Source organism: Maylandia zebra, linkage group LG5 (assembly GCF_041146795.1).
Source record: "Maylandia zebra isolate NMK-2024a linkage group LG5, Mzebra_GT3a, whole genome shotgun sequence".
Classification (NCBI taxonomy): Eukaryota; Metazoa; Chordata; class Actinopteri; order Cichliformes; family Cichlidae; genus Maylandia; species Maylandia zebra.
Genome location: NC_135171.1, coordinates 2,999,239 through 3,018,782, shown reverse-complemented (window position 1 = coordinate 3,018,782; position 19,544 = coordinate 2,999,239). Strand labels below are relative to the sequence as shown.

The 19,544-nt window shown below is 42.6% G+C and overlaps 1 protein-coding gene across 3 annotated transcripts in view; it reads left to right on the top strand.

The window, feature by feature from the left end:
- The window catches only part of cadpsa (Ca2+-dependent activator protein for secretion a), a 348,666-nt gene that overhangs the window by 50,343 nt on the left and 278,779 nt on the right, over window positions 1–19,544 (top strand). For all 3 annotated transcript variants that reach the window (XM_076883644.1, XM_004572172.5, XM_076883645.1), the window contains exon 2: window positions 6,799–6,912. In XM_076883644.1, the coding sequence (XP_076739759.1) occupies window positions 6,799–6,912 (114 nt within the window). The remainder of the gene's footprint in view (window positions 1–6,798; window positions 6,913–19,544) is intronic.

Sequence of the window (19,544 nt, the reverse complement as noted above, 5' to 3'; positions counted from 1 at the left end):
TGACCCCTGGACCCCGTGAGTAGGAGAGTGAGCTGAGCTGCTTGTGTGGAGACTGTTTGGACAGGGAGCAGAGCGAGTGCGAAGAAGTGTCTCCCCAGCCTATTGATCCCCGGGACCCTGGTGTTTCCCCCCTCCCTTCACGTGTATATAGCGCACCAGTGTGATTAATAAAGTGTCGTTGAACTGTGCTACCTCAGTCTGCGCCTGAGTCCGTTCCACCCCCGTGAGAGTAATTAGTACTATAAGCAGAAGATTTTGCCAAATTTCCAGGAAAACCCCGTCAGGTGTTGCGTTTTCAGTTTCACCCCAGATCTTTTTATTCCTCAGGCCTCCAGAGGCGACACCGGAACTCAGTAGTTATTTCACAAAACCTTTATTCATCTTCAGTTACGCATGCACCTTCTAGAAGGGGAGATGTACAGGGCTCTCTGCAGATCTCAACTTCTTTGTCTGTTACAACCAGTTTTATAGAAGCAAACCCTGCATCATAAAACCCACATGGTGTGTTGTAAACCCAAAACACTGTGTTTGTGTATGTATGTGTGAGCACGTGAGTGCCTGCGTATGCGCATACCTGTGTGTGCGTATGTGTGCGTGTGAGTGTGTGTGTCGTAACAGTTAAAGCACTGTGTGTGTGTGTCTCTGTATATGTGACTTCCTGCTGGTCATAAAAAGTTCATCTCCCCTCACCCAAGCTACACCAAACTCCTCTACAAAACATGGTTACCAGGTCACAAGCACTGAGACCCCCACTCTACTTCCATTTGGCAGTTTCCACTGGGCCATTGGCCTCTTGTTGTCTTACTTTTACAGCTAAGCATGTGGAGGGTCTCCTGCAAACTTGTGACAGTTGTGACAGTTATGAGCCTTTATTACATTCAGGGACAAAGGTAACAGACTTCTCCTCTCTTTCCTATCTGTTCCATACAGTCCTAGCATCCTCCAACTGTAGCTTCCTGTCTCCTTTTATGACAGGCAGACCTCCATTGTCAATAAATTCCTCTCCCTCAACACAATTACACACACTCTCAGGGCTACAGCTAAACCAAACTAAAACACAGACATTCACAAATCCTTTCCTATTCCTCTGATATACAGCTGGACCCCCTCATCTAAGCAAATTTAAGCACATTATATTCTAATAATTGTTTTCTTGTACTCACACAGAGGGCCCGGTGGCGCCAGTGTCCGGCAGCCTCGCCTCTGTCAGTGCGCCCCAGGGCAGCTGTGGCTACAACGTAGCTTGCCATTGCCAGTGTGTGAATGTGTGTGTGAATGGGCGAATGACTGAATGTAGAGTAAAGCGCTATACAAATCGATTTACCATTTACCATTTAAAAAGACACAAAAAAAGAAGCGAATAAGGTCATGTTATGCCACAGTTTTGTATACCTCATTGCCTCAAATTGGGTGAATGTGATCAGAAAACTATCTGTGTATTGTTGGCGAGTTGAGTTCTCTGCATTAAATATACCTTCACAGGCTCTCAGAAGTCAAACATATGTACAATGTGATATGATCAGGATGTTTTTCTGTTTGTGCCAGGTGTAATAATACAAACATGTGCCATGGAACAAGTATTAGGAAGACTTTGGAATCAACAAGCAGAAAAAACATTTGAACTTTCTCTGTATCATAAGTGGCATATATTTAAGGCGTGGGTTTAATAAATGCTAAATGAACTGGCTCTTATATAGCACTTCTTCTGCTCTACCTGAGCAGTCTATCAAAGCCCTTCATCCATTCACACTGTCACCTTTTTTAATGCTTAAGTGCTTTCTGTCTAACATTCACACTCTGGTGAAGAACAAATTGGGGTTGGTACTTGGCATACATGATTTTCTCATACATCAAAAGGGAAGTAAGATAATTAGTGCTTATTATTTTTAAGATTTGTTGGCTAAACCAAAGATTGGAGTAAGATGTGAATGCTTGTCTTTGGTGTGAGTGTCAATGATTCAGCTATCTACTCTATTCATTTTCATGCTGGATATTTCTAGCACATATATAGGGGAGTTTTTTTATGCCAGAATTCAGTATTACTTCCCACATGGAGACTGTACAAGCTTGCTAATTTGGTGTCTTCCTTTCCTTTCCCCAGTAATTTCGTCAGTAGGTTTGGAAGGAAAAATAGTTGCACAAAAATCATTGATGTAACACTAAATTAGTCGCTCTCTATGCAGAAAGGCAATTCTGTACAATTCTGCACAGTATGCGTTTACATGTCTGCCTGATGTCATATCTCAAAATATCTGTGTATCAGTGTAAAGCTGCTGGAACTATGAAAGACTAAACTATAGTCTGTGCATTGGCTGCTTACAACTATCTGACCTCTTATTTAACAGTATCTTATCATGCACTACTGTCTTAAGGATAAGACACAGCTGGTTTTACTGTAATTCGTATGAACTTTGACCCCTAATAAGGAAGCTGTAATCGCATACTGCTTCCTCTGCCGCAGTGACCATGGTAACCGTTACCAAGGGAGTAGACTATGGAATTTTCCAGCACAGACAGAGCCTCTTATTGGTCTTTTCATTGGAGTGGTCATATCTCAGGCAGAAACAGGAGAAATTATGACCATATTTCAAATCTGGCCATATAATGAATTTCCATTACTGATCTTTAATTGTCATCTAACTCTTCACAAGATACAGTAGAATGAGTTTTTGAGAAATATTAATAGAAATTTCAAATTTGCTGGCTTGTAGGCATACAATGTCAAGCAATTCAAGTTTAAATAAACACTTTAAACAAGGCTACTGAGAGCTATGGGAAATTTTAGGTACCACTGGGCACTTATAGAAGATTCTAGAAGATTTGTAGAAGTATTATTAATATTTAATGTCAACAATGCTGCCTTTCTTTTCTTGTTCTCATCATGTCTGTGTTTGTGGAGATTTAAACATAGACTTATTCAAACAACAGTACATACAAAGTACAGCCTGGGACGGTGTCCAATCAATTCTTCTTAATGACATCAGTGCTGATTTACCCATTTTTGCAGGTTTCTTAGATCCAATCTGCCAAACTGCTCATCTCACAGAAGACAAAAGGGAAGAACCCTGTATCTCTTCTTCACTGATTCTCCACCTTCTGCTACTGGATGTCACATCTTCTGAGATGACATCTAAACATCCAATCACATTATTAACATCTAATCACCTGACCACTTTATCATCGTTTCGCTATCTATCTGACTTACATGATTTACCACAAAGTTAAAACTCTATAATCACTTAAGAAAAATTCTATCACATATGGATATAATTCGTTTCATGTTCCATTCAGTTTATGTAATTCTACCTCAATTACATTTGTCTTTAGCACATTCTCACATGAACATTCATTCTAACATAATTACTTTCTAATTCAAATACAGAGGAATAATTTTTTTTTACTTTTTAAAACTCTGTGTTTGTCAGTCACCATTTATTCAATGCAATTTCCTTTTATTAATCATTATATTTAAATAGTCAGACATTCAGTGGCTCCTGTGTGTCACTTTCACCCCCACTCTGCACCACACACACCTACACACCAAGGTCAGACTCTGCACAGGCTCTCATATTGCATAGATTGTCATGATCTTTTTGACCCAGCGTTTTGTGTTTTCTGTTATTGTGATTTTGATTCTGTTCTTCCTCTGTTTAGTGTTTATTCGGTTCTGCCCATGTATTCCTGTGTTAAGTCCGTGTTTCTTAGTCCGTGTCCTTGCATGTGTAAGTTCCTGTTTTATTGTGAAGGTCTCTGTCTTATGTCAGTGTGTTCTGTTTACGTTTCCCCTGCCTCGTCAGCTGTGATGTCTTCCAGGTGTGTTCCCCTCCTGTTTCCCATCCCCTGATTCCTGGCGTGTGTATTTATAGTGTGTGTTACCTCGGCCTTGTTGCTGGTTCGTCTGTGTTATTTGGTGTTTTCGTGTCTGTGAATCTCCTGCCGTCTTCCTGTGAGTTCTCCCCGCAAAGTACTCTCATTTGTGTTCTGGGCCCTATTTCAGGAAGCCGGTTTAGAAAACTCAGAGTGAAAAACGATACTCAGGGTTGAGTAACCCCGAACTGTCCAACTCGGAATATTCGGTTTCAGAAAGGCTGATAACAATTAGTTCAGTCAACGCGGAGTTGCTTTAACCCCAAGTTAAACGCGCGCACGAGGATACATAAAGCCCTGATTAGTGGAGCACAGATTAAGCGAGTCACCATGGAGACGGAGGGAAAGAAGGCGCGGTCAATGTATTTTACAGCGCTTGAGGCCGAAATTCTGATGGCAGCATATGCCGATAACATGCAAATTCCGCGGAAAAAAAGTAACACAGGCTCAGCTGCAAAAGAAAGGGAGCATGCATGGCAAAACATAGCCGACAGAGTCAATGCGTGAGTGTTAATTTAAACATTGATCTAGAGATTTCCACCCATTTAACACGTTATTTTATTATATTTTATTTTATTTTTTATTTCATACATTTGATTTTGTGATGTGATGTGAGCGCAGGTGCAACCCAACAGGCCCCAAACGTTCCTGGCAGCAAGTAAAAATGAAATATAAAAATATAGTCCAAACAGGTAAGGTGTAATTGTATTATGAGCCATAGTGCTTGGTCTGTTTGTCCTATATAAATCAATTGCAGTTAGAGGCTACATTAATTTCCCCTCTGTAAGCACTTATTGAAATTATCTGAGCACATTACAAGTACATATTTGCTTACTCTGTATGCTCAAATGTGACCCGTTATAGCCAACAGAAAAAAAGCGGAGGCCCGAAAAACAGGTGGAGGTCCTCCACCACCACCACTCACAGAGGCTGAGCAGTTGGCTTCCACATTTGTGATAATGTTGGCAGCATCACATATGATCTTCACAGTGCAGAGAACACAAATTAGCATCCATTACTATAATGAAATAATTTGTTAGTTTGAAATGCTACAGGGAACTATGTACCTGTACATTAATGCTGTGGAAAGACTTCCTGTTCACATAGTCGCCTTCATTTACTGAAGGAGCAATGACTGGAATGTGAGTGCCATCTATACAGCCAATCACGCCTGGGAACCGTGAATATAAATGTAAGATTTAAGTAGTAGTTCAAGTATCACCACATCATGGATTAAGTTTCGTTCATCCTGATACCTGCAATTTTGTGGCATCCCTCTTTGATAAATCTTGTGGGTCTATGACCGGGGAACACCACAAACGAGTACAGGAGACGTTTCAGTGCAACTGTAACATTCCTGACTGCCCGACAGACGGTAGCCTTGGAAACGTGCTCAGCGTCACCAATATTATACAGAAAGCTCCCGTTTGCAAAAAACCGAAGTGCAATACAAATAATATGTACAGAACTGAGAGAATGTCCGCGATGTGTCACATGAGCAATATTAGGCCTGAGGATGTTATTCAAATAAATTATAGATTGTGCTGAAAAACGGTAACGTTCACACAGGAAATCATCAGGAAATGATAAAATGTCCAAACTCGCTCTAATCACTCTCTCCCGGCGGAGAGCTCTGCGGAGAATTTGGGCTTCAACATCTACTGGCTCTTCAAGGAAGGAGCACGCCATGTCTGACACTTCCTACAGTCAGGTTTCCGACAAAGAGGCGGAGAAAGTCAGGGTTAGTTGAAGTAAACCTGCTAGGGGGCAGGTTAGCTTCATGGAGTGTGTCGTCATAGTAACTCACTCAGAATTAATCTAAACTCGCTTTGTGAAACCGAAAACCCAGAGTTTTCGTTAACTCAGGGTATACTTACTCAGAGTTTGCACTAAACTGGCTTCCTGAAATAGGGCCCTGGTTTTGTGATTTAAGTTCTAGTTTTCCCAGTTTAGAGTATTTTCAGTTCTGTTCTCGCCACCTTTTCTTTTGTGTTGTACTTCATCCCTTTGATTAATAAAGCTCGCTCACTACTACGCAGTCTGCATCTTGGGTCCATTTATATTCACACACGGCCTGCCTCGGCACCCCGTGACATAGATAATATTTTCTTATCTATTATACGTGTTAAACTTACACCTATTCATTTTTAGTATACATGATTATATTCTGATTAGAATGAAGGATAATTAACTATCAGCAAAATCACATATGAATTATGGTTCTGTCTTCAACCATTAATACTCCTTCCTTCATTTAAAATCATGTTTGCTTGGATTGGCAACAGCATTATTAAATGCTTCATTATTAGCAAATAGGGGAAAGCTCTGTTTCAGCACTGTAATTATTTTCAATCACATAAGGCTGGATGTTGAGATCTTTTACCTCCTCTCAGCTGTGAGGACAAAGACAGTGGGGGACTTTAGTTTCTCTAAACCTCACATCACCTGACAAACCACGACCTGGATCTTGTTTCAGGGACTCTTATGTATTTTTGTATCTAAGCAGTGACAAACTTTTTTGATGATAGTTTGTCTGGTTTAGTGTAAAGCGTGCGCCTACCTTTGTGTACCAGAAGGATGACAAGGTTGTTGCCCTTGTTCTTACTGATAATCCAAAAATGAAATTATATCATATCTTCCTTGGAACTGGAAAAACTATTTTTAGTTGTATAGAAAATTAATTTCTAGCAGACATTGTTTCTTGATTTGGAAAAAGTCTTCCATTTTACTCTATTTTGACAGTATTTTGGTAGCATGTTTAGTGTCATAGAAGCTGGAGTTTTTTTCAGTATGCTGTTGACTGTAGCAACCAATTCAAGTTTAATCATAAGGTTTAGTTTATCTGCAATTGATACGTTGTAAAATTGTGTGCTTTTTCACTAACAACAACAACATCCTATTATTTCTTTTGTTTATTAATGTCTTCCACAGATCAGTAAGCAGCAGCTACAGACAGTAAAGGAGCGTTTCCAGGCGTTTCTTAATGGAGAAACTCAGATTGTAGCTGATGAGGCCTTCATCAATGCTGTACAGAGCTACTATGAGGTAAGTTGCCCTGTTTGATTTAGATTAGTTGGCTTGAAAAAAATATTTAATGTAATTATGCATCAACTGAATCATTCCAATAGTGTGCTTATGAAAACTGCTGTGTCTGAGAGGCCACACTCCACCTTTTGTAGCTGACCTCTTGTCTTCTTGTTGAAGAAAAAACATTCACATATATTTCAGTTAATTAGTCAATTATGTTACATAATATTTTCTCTTCACTTTTTCCTCTTTATAACTGTGTGCCAATTACAATATACTCAATTTAACTTTTTTTTAAAATTTTTTATAAATCATACATGTTAAAGTCAGTGATTCTTTTAGATTTGTGGCTACTTAGTGTCACACACACACACACTTTTTCAATCCCACTATTCTTGACATCTGAGCCGTCTTCCCATATTTGAGAATATTATGTTATTCATCCTGGAACATGACTCTGACACCCACTACCTCGTCATCACTTGTTCTGTTCCTCATGGAGCCTAAGGGTGTAGCACTTAAGGTGTAGCATCAGTGGCATCTACAGTTGATGAAATAATTATTTGATCCCGTGGTGAATTTGTAAGTTTGCTCGCTTAGACAGAAATGAGCAGTCTTTCATTTTTATGGTAGTTTCATTTTAACAGAGAGAGACAGAATAACAAAAACCAAGAAAAACACCCGACATTATATAAAATTTCTGAACTGATTTGCATGCACTGAGTGATAAAAGTATTTGACCCCTTAAATTCTGGCTCCCATAGAATGATTCTGTGTCCATATGACACAGATTACAATCAGTTGATCAATTACAGATTATTCTCATGTGTATAAAACATACCTGTCCACAGAATCAATTTCTTTCATTCCAACCTCTCCACAACTATGGGAAAGATCTATGAGCTGGGAAAGAACAGCGGGGGCAAGATGGTATACCTGCACAAGGCCAGTATGGGTTACAAAACCACTGGAATCTTGGTGAGAAGGTGATAACTGTTATTCATTGCAGTTATGGAATAAATTTAATATGAACATAAATCACGCTCGCCCCTCTGTGAATAGCTACCTTATCATGGTGGAAGGGTTTGTGTGTCCCAGAGATCGCAGGGGCTATGTTGTTTTGAGGCTTTTGCCCCCTGATAGGGTCTCTCATGGCAAATTGGTCCTGGGTCAGGGACCAGGCAATGAGCGATTCAAAAGAACTCTATGAGTTTACAATTAAGGGAACAGTTCACCCTGCCTGGGATAGGGTTACCAGGGCCCTGCTCTGGAGGAAGGCCCAGGGAGGGTCCCCGAGGGCAGGCTTTTGGTGGCCAGTCCTTAGTCCATGGAGTGCTGGGCACAGCACGAAAAAAGGATATATGGCCATCCTCCTGTATGCCCACCACCCGCAGGAGGCACTGTAGAGGTCGGGTGCAATGTGTGCCGGGCAGCAGCAAGGAGCAGAGGCCCTGGCGGAGTGATCCCCGGCTACCAAGACTAGCAACTGGGACATGGAATGTCACCTCTCGGGTGGGAAAGGAGCCTGAGTTATTGCGTGAGGTTGAGAGGTACTGGCTAGATATAGTCGGGCTCACCTCAATGCACGGCTTGACATCTGGAACCAGGGTGGGGTGAGTATCCTAGTATCCCCTCTGCTTGATCCCTATGCGTTGAGATTTCTCCCAGTAGATGAGAGGGTTTGTTCCATGCGCTTTCAGGTTGTTTAATGGGTATTGACTGACGTCTATGCTTGTGCGCCGAACAATGGTTCAGAGTACCCAGCTTTCCTTGAATACCCTTGGCAGGGTACTTACATGTGCTCCACCTGGGGACTCTGTTGTCCTGCTTGGAGACTTCAACAATCATGTGGGTAACAACAGTGAGACCTGGAGGGGTTTGATTGGGAGGAACAGCGTCCCAGATCTGAACCTGAGTGGTGTTTTATTATTGGACTTCAGTGCAAATCACAGTTTGTCCATAACAAACACTATGTTCAAACATAAGAGTGTCCATAAATGCATGTGGGAATAAGACGCCCTACATCATAGGTCGATGATCGATTCATATCACCAGACCTGCGGCCATATGTTCTGGACACTCGGTTAAAGAGAGGGCCTGAGGTGTAGACTGATCACCACCTGGTGGTGAGTGGTATCAGGTGGCAGGGGAGAATGCTGAGCAAACGTAAACCTAAACGTATAGTGAGGGTGAGCTTGGAATGCCTAGCAGAGGCCCTGGTCCCAGAGATCTTCAAAGCACACCTCCGACAGAGCTTGGACAGCATTCTGAGAAAGACTGGTGATAGCCAGTCAGAACGGACCATGTTCAGCACCCCCATTGCCGAAGCCACTGTACTGAGCTGTAGCCACAAGGTGGTTGACGCTTGCCGTGGTGGTATTCCCCGAACCAAGTGGTGAACACCAGAAGTGAGGGGAGCTACCCGGCTGAAGAAGGAGTATTGTCAGGCTTGGTTAGCAGTGGCTGAAGTAAAAACTCAGGTGTGGGAGGAGTTCGGAGAGGCTATAGAAAAAGACTTTTGGACTGCCTTGAAGAGATTTTGGCAAACCGTCAGGAAACTTATGAGGGGAAAGCGGTGTTCTACCTGCACTGTGGGTGGAGCGCTGCTAACGTTTAATGAGAACATTGTTGAGCAGTGGAAGGAATACTTCAAGAACATGCTTAAGCCCATTAGCACGTCTTCCGTGGATTAAGCAGAGTCAGGGAATGAGGGGGACGACTTCTCTATCTCCAGGGGTAATGTCACTGAGGCATTTAAACAACTCCTTGGTGGCAGGACCCCTTGGGTGGTTGAGGTTCACCTTGAGTTCCTGAAGGCTCTGGATGTTGTAGGGCTGTCTTGGTTAAACACTCCTCTACAATGTTGCGTGGAAATCAGGGGCGGTATCTCTGGATTAGTACATCAGAGTGTTGGTTCCCATCGTTAAGAAGGGGGATGAGGATGTGTTCCAACTGTAGGGGGATCACACACCTCAGCCTCCCTGGGACAGTCTATGCTAGGTGCTGGAAAGGAGAGTCCGTCCATTAGTTGAACCTCAGATACAGGAGGAACAATGCGGTTTCTGCCCTGGTCGTGGACCACTGGATCAGCTCTTTACCAGCTCAAGTATACTTGAGGGTGCATGGGAGTTTGCCCAACCAGTCTACCTTTGTTTTGTGGAGCTGGGGAAGGCATTCAACCGTGTCCCTCGGAGTGTCCAGTGAGAGGTTCTTTGGGAGCATAGGGTATCTGGCCCATTGTTACAGGCCATTTGATCCCTATACAACCATTGCAAGAGCCTGGTCTGTATAGCTGGCCAGAAGTCAGACTTGTTGATGGTTGGTGATGGACTTCGCCGGGGCTGCCCCTTTGTCACCAATTCTGCTTGTAATTTTTATGGACAGAATGTCTAGGCATAGCCAAGTGGCAGAAGGCTTTTGCTTGGGTGGTGTCAGAATCTCATCTCTGCTTTTCGTAGATGAAGTGGTTCTGTTGGCTTCTTCGAGTGAAGGCCTCTACCTCGCACTGAAATGGTTTGTGGCCGAGTGTGAAGCGGTGGGAATGAGAATCAGCACCTCCAAATCTGAGGCCACGGTCTTGAGCCAAAAGAGTAGGGTGCTCACTCTCGGTCAGGGATGAGTTCCTGCCCTAAGTGGAGGAGTTTAAGTGTCATGGGGTCTTGTTCACGAGTGACGGGAGAAGGGAACGAGAGATCGATAGATGGATTGCCACTGCGGCTTCAGTGACACCTGAGCTACAGTGGGGTGGCTGTAGCTCAGGTGGCAGAGCAGGTCAGCCGCTAATCAGAAGGTCGGTGGTTCAATCCCAGGCTGCCTCCTGGCTGCATGCCAAATATCCTTAGGCAAGATACTAACCCCATGTTTGCCTACAGGTGGTGGTCAGAGGGCCCGGTGGCGCCAGTGTCCGGCAGCCTCGCCTCTGTCAGTGCGCCCCAGGGCAGCTGTGGCTACAATGTAGCTGCCATCACCAGTGTGTGAATGTGTGTGTGAATGGGTGAATGACTGAATGTAGTGTGAAGCGCTTTGGGGTCCTTAGGGACTAGAAAAGCGCTATACAAATGCAGGCCATTTACCATTTACCATACAAACGCTGTACAGGTCCGTCGTGGTGAAGAGAGAGCTGAGTGTAAAAGCTAAGCTCTGAATTTACCGGTTGACCTTGAGGTTGAGGTGGTTCAGGTGTTCCCAACAAGCTGGAGGAGAGAAGGAGGTCTGGGCTTCTCTGCTTAGGCTGCTGCCCCCGTGACCCAGCCCTGGATAAGCTGAAGAAAATGGGTGGATGGGTCATATTCGGTCTGAAGCTCCATGCAAGATCTGGCCTCATGGGGTGAGGCTGATTATGACAAAGGTAGTGGATTAGCACAAAACTGCATGAGAGGAGCTTGCTGAATGCAGCTGGGACCACAGTCACCAATAACACTACTGGTAACACACTAGGCCATAATAAATGGACTGGTTCTTATAAAGTGCTTTTCTTTATACAATTTGCCCCATTCACCCATTCATACCCATCCATCCATCCATTCGCTTCCGCTTATCCTTTTTCAGGGTCGCGGAGCCTATCCCAGCTGTCATAGGGCGAGAGGCAGGGTACACCCTGGACAGGTCGCCAGTCTGTCGCAGGGCCAACATACAGGGACAGACAACCATTCGCACTCACTTTCATTCGCACATTCACACCTAGTGACAATTTGGATTATCCAATTAACCTATCCCCACTAAGTGCATGTCTTTGGACGGTGGGAGGAAGCCGGAGTACCCGGAGGGAACCCACGCAAACACGGGGAGAACATGCAAACTCCACACAGAAAGACCCCGGCCTGATGTTGGAATTGAACTCAGGACCTTCTTGCTGTGCGGCAACAGTGCTAACCACCGTGCCACCGTGCTGCCCTCCATTCATACCCATTCACAGAAATACTTTTTTTCTATGCTCTTTGTATGTAAGTGCTTTCTATCTAACATACACACATCCATACTCCAATGGATGCATCAGAGAGCAACTTGTGGTTAGTATCTTACCCAAGGATGTTTGGCATGCAGATTGCTATTGCCCTGTGGGATACAGGCTGCCCTGTATATCTGTCAAAGCCCCATTATAGCCACTGTAATGGTTGCTTCACTCGCCGCCGCAACATTTTCCCCACAGTCACTTGAATATATACTTGCCATTAAAGCACAGGAAGTCTCTAGATCCTTGTGATGTGGATCAGTGAATCAGGAGGTAGAGCAGGTAACCTACTGCTTGGAAGGTTGGTGGCTTGATCCTCGTCTGTCCCAGTCTGCATGCCGAGGTTCTAAGAAGGATTGCAAGAGTTGCTACTCCCCCTGTGTGGTTTAAGGATTTTGGTAAGGTGTTGAGTGATTAGTGAGATACTTGGTTACAAGTTGAACAGCCACAAGGAGTAACACCCTCCATGGAGAAGGAGACTTGAGGCCAAAATCAAGGTAGCATGGAGATGCAGAAAGGTGCAATAAAAAGTAAGCAAGCTGTCCACACCTGAGCCCTTGGAAAAACAAAACTCAAAGCTTTGGGCAGCGCGCTTGAAGAGGCACAGCAGAGAGATAGAAGGCAGATTAAACCAGCTGTTCTCCACAAAATCAGCATCTTGTTGAATTCAGTTGTGTACATCCACAAAGAGTAGCAGGTCAGCTGATCACAGCCTGTAAATTAAAAAATCTACTGGAACTCTCAACAGAAATTATTGTGTAATTTTTCTCCATGCTGAGCTATTACAACTGATTTTAGTGTTCACCCACTGGCTGAATCCCACTTTAACCTCTGCCTCTAAACAGAAAAATGAGTAGGGACAAGTCACCCTCAGGCAACAGAAAATAGAGCTTCTTCAAAAACTTACCTGATTCATGCTGAGTAACCTTATTACAATTAAAGTTAGGAATACAAACTACTAATACTATTTTATTATTGCATTAATAGGGCACAAGGTTCAGTTCAGCTATGCATGAAGATAGATGGTCTTTAAGGAGCTACTTTTACTTTCTGACTCTGAGCACATTTCAGAGCTGGTACTTTTTAACTTTTACTTCAGTAAAGAAGTTAATCAGTAACTTTTACTGGAGTATTTTTTAACACTAGTATCTCTGCTTCTACTTAAGTACTTTTTTTAAGTTAAGTACTTTTGCCACCTTTGCCAGTGCTGAGAGGACACATTTCCAAGAGCAAACACACTTGTTCTGTGCTGAGAGTGGTCGCGATGCAGAGTTTGGGGTCATCCTGTGATCTCGTAAGAACTACCTGCACTGCTTTAGTAACTGGAACACAAGTGAAGAGAATTGTAACATCAAATGAGACCATTGTTTAATCTGCCTCCATAATAACATCTCTCACCTTCTCAACAAAATCCAGCGTGTTGTGGATGTTGTGTTTTCAGTTGCCTACCACAAGTCAAGTAAGCAATCTACATAAAAAAGGGAAATACCATCTCTGAATCGAGGAGGTGACTTAAGGGTATATCTTTCACAATCTTACAATCCTGTGATTGCAGCCATTCCCCAACTCTCTTTGAATGATGCTCATGGTCATTCATTAAGCATTACAAGCGTATCATTCATTAATGTAGGGGAAACCTGCATTCAGCCGAGACTGAAGAAGTCACTTGGATAAGTGACAGAGCGTTTTTCCCACTGAAAACACTATGTCCGGATGAACAGAATCACCTTTTTTAGATTAGCACTGTGAGGAAATCAACATACACACAGAAAGGGGAAGCATCAAAGCAAGAGTGAGTGAGCATAAGCTAACATTAATGGTGTGATCTAACTAGCTACCAAGCATAAATACACTGATCAGTGTGCTGCCCTGACATTGGTGTTAGCTGACATTGGTGTTAGCTGGGATATTTGACGTATATTCAGTCCACATCAACAGTGTCTCCTCACTCAGTTTGTCCCACTGTTGGCAGTAAAAGAGGACTGTTTGTTCATCTCTGAGCCCTCACTTTGAACTACACCACTGTCACTCAGGGACATCAGTACATCACTTTAAATCACACTAAACCAAAATCTAGCTCAGCACCTTCATGCTGATTTACATGCTGTGAATTAAAGGTTGCGGCTCTTAGTATATTTGTGAAAATATCAGTGTCCACATTTTTGAATATTTTGTTCCTCAAATGTAAATTTCAAAAACAAGTGTGTTTAAAAAAATTTAAGTGAAAATTTGAAAATACAAGTACATTTTTTTTCTACACATCCTTACTTTTTATTCTACTAGCTCTCACATTTTGCAACATATATACCTGCATACATTTTAGCTGTCATAGTCTATGTTAGCTAACTAGGTATCTAGCCTAAATAATCTTATTATTTCTAACCTTTGTTTTTCAATTCTAACTGGGCTATTTGACTGACGTTCAAGGCAGAGTTTCCTCACCCCATCCACCTCCTCCAGCTTATCCAGGGAACACTGAGGCGTTCTAGACCAGGAGAGTGATGTAATCTCTTCATTTTTACATTCAGCTCGCTCTTTACTTTGATAGACTGGATGTGGCCCCATTTCGTCTGTGAATCTCTTGCTCCTTTCTCCCCTCACTCATGACTAAGACCCCAACATATCTAAACTCCTCCATTTGGAGCGACTCAACTCATCTCTGGAGTTGAGTGGGCATTCCACCCTTTTCCAGCTGATGACCATGGCCTGGACACTCAAGTGCGAACAACTCAAGAGTGAACTGGAGGCCACCAATTGATGAAGCCAAGAGAACCACATTTTCTGTAAAAAGCAGAAATGAAATAGGTAGGCTGACGACTGTGTAGAGTGTGTAGTCACCCTATAGTTGGAGCACACCCTCTAGTTCCCCTTCCTACTGATGGGAACAACCATCCCAGTCTGCCAATACAAAGGCACCAGAGGTCCATGCAATGTTGTAGAGATATGTCATCCAAGCGTACAACATCCAGAGGCAAACCTCGTCCACCACAGACTATGTCATCAAGCAGTTGCTTAACTACCTCAGTGACCTCACACCTAGTAAGTTGTCCCCCTTGTCCCCAAACTCTTCCTCTACAGAAGGCATGTCATTGGGATTAAGGAGCACCTGAAAATATTCTTTCCACCACTCAACTATATCCTCAGCTGAGGTCACCAGTACCTCACTCCTACTATCCTACTATACACCTTGTGAGTAGAGCACCACTTTCCGCTACAGAGTTGCCCGATTGGTTTGACAGATTCACTTTAAGGCAAACCAAAAGTATTGTTCCAAAAGTCATGTCTTCTATGATGTGTTTCTTATGTTGGTTATCAATAACTGCTGTAATACTATTGTCACAGCGAGTGGGATGAGCCGTTTGGGGAAAAATAAAGGAGGATCCAAATGCAGACACCCACTGATATGTGAAGGTGGTTTATTGAAAATATAAAGCATGGGGTGAACAATGACAGAACGGAACAAAAGCTAAACTATACTGGGGAAAAAACTAAACTACAAAACTGCAAACCTGAACATGAAGGAAAGTAGATGAGGGTAGATGATGGTTGATAGCAGGGAAAACACACAGTAGATACACAGTAGATTCACAGACGGACCAGCGACTACAACATAAGAAGACACGACTTAAATACACACAGAAGAACATGGGGAGATTACACACAGGTGGGGAACACAGCTGGAAGAGATTGACAAGACGAGACAAGGGAGGCAAAACTGAATACACTCACATAAGACACGGACTTTCACAATAAAACAGGAAACAAGAAACCATTACACAAAGACGCAGACTAGACACAGAACTAAACCTACACTAAACATGAGACACAACCTAAGAACTAATCTCTTAACAAGCATAACTGAACATAGATTAATAATAATAACAAAAACCAACAAAGCTCCACAGGAGAATGACAAAAGAATCCATAATGCAAAAATCACACCAAAACCTGAGAACTTAAACTACTGGGTCAAAAATGACCCAGAACTGTGACAACTATTCAGTGAAAAACAAATGCTTTCTGTAACAATATCGCTTTTCCGATAGTGGGATGGAAAAACATCCTTTTAACAGGAAGGAACCTCTGGCAGAACCAGGTTCTGCTGCGGCAGTTATCTGCTGCAACCAGCTGGGGGGGAGGGGAATGAAGCAAAGACATATATTTAAACTTGGTCTTTGTATATGAATGAAAGGCAGCAGGTAAAATGAGGAGCAGCTCTATGCAAACTGAACAGGGATAGCATATGAAGGTAACACATGAACAAGAGAGAAAGCATTTATAGAGCTCATTTTGGAAAAGCAAATGTGGTTTGGCACAACACCGTGTTCAGATCACAATTCTGAGCTGCTAGACGGGACAGGCTTTAAGAAAGGAAAAACTGAACAGGGAGTAGGTGAGCACAGGGAATGGAGCTTGGATGGTGGTTGTTGAGGAATATATATATATATATATATATATCCCTAACCCTAGGACGTGCAAACTTTACCGCTGCTGCTGGGTTGAGATTCACGAGTCCGGAGCGGAATTAAAAACACGACATTCATTTAAGGTCATCGCGTGTTTTGTGAGCAAATGCTTTTGCATATTCGCAGTGTTTCCTCCCTTAAATGAAATATCTACTTTGCAAGTATTGCAAGTTGCCCTGTTGTCACCCGTTCTCGTAAAGTATAACCAAACTTTTGAGCGTTTAAGTCGCTTAGGCGTGTTTCCTGCCAGGTAAATGACGCTCCGCAACGTGGTGACGTCATTCGGGGCGACTGGAATCGATAAGGGAATCGTTTGCAAAAATGGCAAACAATTCCAAGGAATTGAAACAGTGTGACCGGTTCTCAACAAGAACCGGTTTTCGATACCCATCCCTAGGCAGAAGTTAAGAAGTTGTTTTGATTGAAACTGTGTGACGCGGACGTACTAAAATAACATGAGGAGCTAGGGTGCAGACGGTTTTGCAGTTATAGGGCAGACATGTAGTATTGAAATAGATCAAGGGACGGTTTAGTAGGGGAGGAGCGAGCGGATTATAACATAGGTGATATGCTTGTAATGCTTTAGATCTGCAGGGGGCTTAGCACTGTGCGTATCTCCTTTTCCGGAAATGAATAAATAAAATGATTGAAAAGTTTTGACCACACTGAGCCGTGTTTTCTCTGTCCAGTAAAAGAATAAAACGAACAGGATTCAATACTTGGTGCCGAAAACCCGGCATTCTTTTACAGCTGAGAGGACAAATTTGGCCCAAGGTGGGATCGTGAAATGAGGCCAACAATCAATAGAATTTAAAGGTAAGCACCACCTGTTAAATCAAAGTGTGCATATTGGATGAATTCTAAATTATCTGTTCGCTGAGTTAACGATCTTCACTGTTAAATTGGCTCAGTAGTGTTGAAACATTAGAACAAGAGATTTTTGCTAAGAACTGCAGGTTGATGTTTAAGTCTGCTGCAAAGTTGTCTTCACGTGTTGCCGTGGAAGTATAATAAATTTTACAATAGGCCAGCAGGCGTTGGACGTCGGCTGCAGGTACGGTGTTAAAGTTACCAATTTGATTCTAGTACGAGAGTTGGACTCTTAAGAGCGCGAAGTGCAGCTTTGGCAAACCACCTCTCTTGGACGCAAGAGTGGATCCGATGGAACTGGGTGCCAGGTCGGTAATTCCTCGGGATTAGTTTCGCGCTGATTGGAAAGCAGAAGTTGGACTTCAGGGGGAGAGTTTGGACGACAGGGTTGGACCCGGGCATTGATTAGAGCTGGTTGTTTCAGTCCCCAGTGATGCTTTTAAATTTATCTGTGGTTAAAAGTTGTGAACCCCTCTTAAATTAATGACGTGGGCATAGGAGGTTGGACCCGGGCGTAGGACGCCAAGAAACCCACGAGGGACCCACGGTGCTTCTGCTTGAGTGCAATTGTGTTGATTGTGTTTGTGTAATTGGCTGTTTGTTTATTGTGCATGGTTGCAAGTCTAAAGCGGTTAGTATATACTTGTGTGAAGCTGTTCAGTTTGTGTGCGTGGCTGAGGGTGCATTCGTTTTATATTAAAAGTGAGTAGAATTACAGAGGGCACAGTATATAGTGTGTGAACATTGTAACAAGAGTTTGATTAGGGTGAAGAAACTCAGGAAATGCAGTGATGTGAAGAGTGTGTGTGCATGAAAAACGCTGTGTGTGTGTGTCTGTGACAGGAAGTGAAAATGTCTGCATGCAGTCTGAAAGGAAATTGCCTGATGTGTGTGTAACGAGTGAGAGAGAGACGTTTTAAAATGTAGATAGAAGACTTAGAGAATGAAGTGTTAATAAGTAGTGATGAAAATGATATTAAACAAATGTCTTAGTGTGTTAATACTAATGGACTTGGCTCAACCTCCTCCATGAGTACAGCGGCAGAATGATAGATTAACATAACTGGAACGACAAACGGGCTGAAAATTTCACAGCTTCATCCTGTGCTTATCTTGAGAAGAAGCTTCAAGGACGGTCAAACTCTCACTGAAGACTAAAGGCAGCTCCAGAGCAACCGAGTCGACTTCAAGAATCAACAACAGAGAACAGACAGCAACAATGACCTAAAACTCTGAAGGGTCCAGAAGCATGTACAAATACCATGGTGAAGGGAGGCATGCGTTCTTAATCCCAAGCTGGGAGTTTACAGGTGACATCATTGTGTGGATGGACTTGATGGGACTGTCTGAGTTTCACATTTGCCATGCTGGGAGTTAACCGGCAAAATAAGAGACTGAAAAAAAGAAGAGAGAACGAACAGAGAAGAAGAAACAGCTCATTGGGCGTATCATTGCTGCAGATCTCAGGGAGCAGGAAGCAACTGTGAGAAGAGAAGACGAGGGCTTGGATGAGAGATGAAGGCTGGTGTTGTTAAAGTGAGAGCATATGAAAATTGGGTTGAAAATTGAGGCTGACTGGTTGAGAAAGTGTCCAGACCCTTGTAACAGAAAGGTAAATAAAATAAAGATATAAAGAAATAAACTAATAATTACATAAATGAATAGAAAACATACATACACAAATAGAAACATATGAAATTATTTTTGGAGAGAATCAGGAGCTGGGAGAGAAAGTTTGCATCCACAGCTCCACGCCAATATGCATGCATTAATCTGAATACAAATCCATACATGCAATGAAGATCAGCTTACACTCATGAATGCTAATATATCACATAAATGCTAAATAGTGTAGATTTAACAGACACTTGCTATCAGATGCTGAGGTTATCCATCGCTGAGAAATAGCTCTGCAAGTTGGACGAACACAGGTTGACTTCTGTGAAAAGGAAAACAGACTGTTATGACCAACCAGTGATCAAACAATAAATTTAGTTTTAAAATAGTAAATTGTGAGAGGTCTTTTGCTGATTGAGCAACACCGGTGACTACTGTATGAAGAAATTTTAATTTTGCGGTAATATTTTTAATATGCATTTCTGTTGTTTGGCCAAGTGGGAGAGCTATGAGTCAATATGCAAATTAGTTGAGTGTTCTTAGATTAGGGAAAGATGATTTGGTTTCACATGTGAACAGAGTACAAGAGAGGGTTGAATGAGTGGAGACATAGAAAATAGTTCCTGTTTTGGGTGCATGAGTGAAGCTTGTACTGAGAGAAATATATATCTGACTGTGTGAGAAGAATTGCTTGGTAAAATACATGATAGCATGGTACAGGAAAATTAAATAAAGTTGTTCGGTCT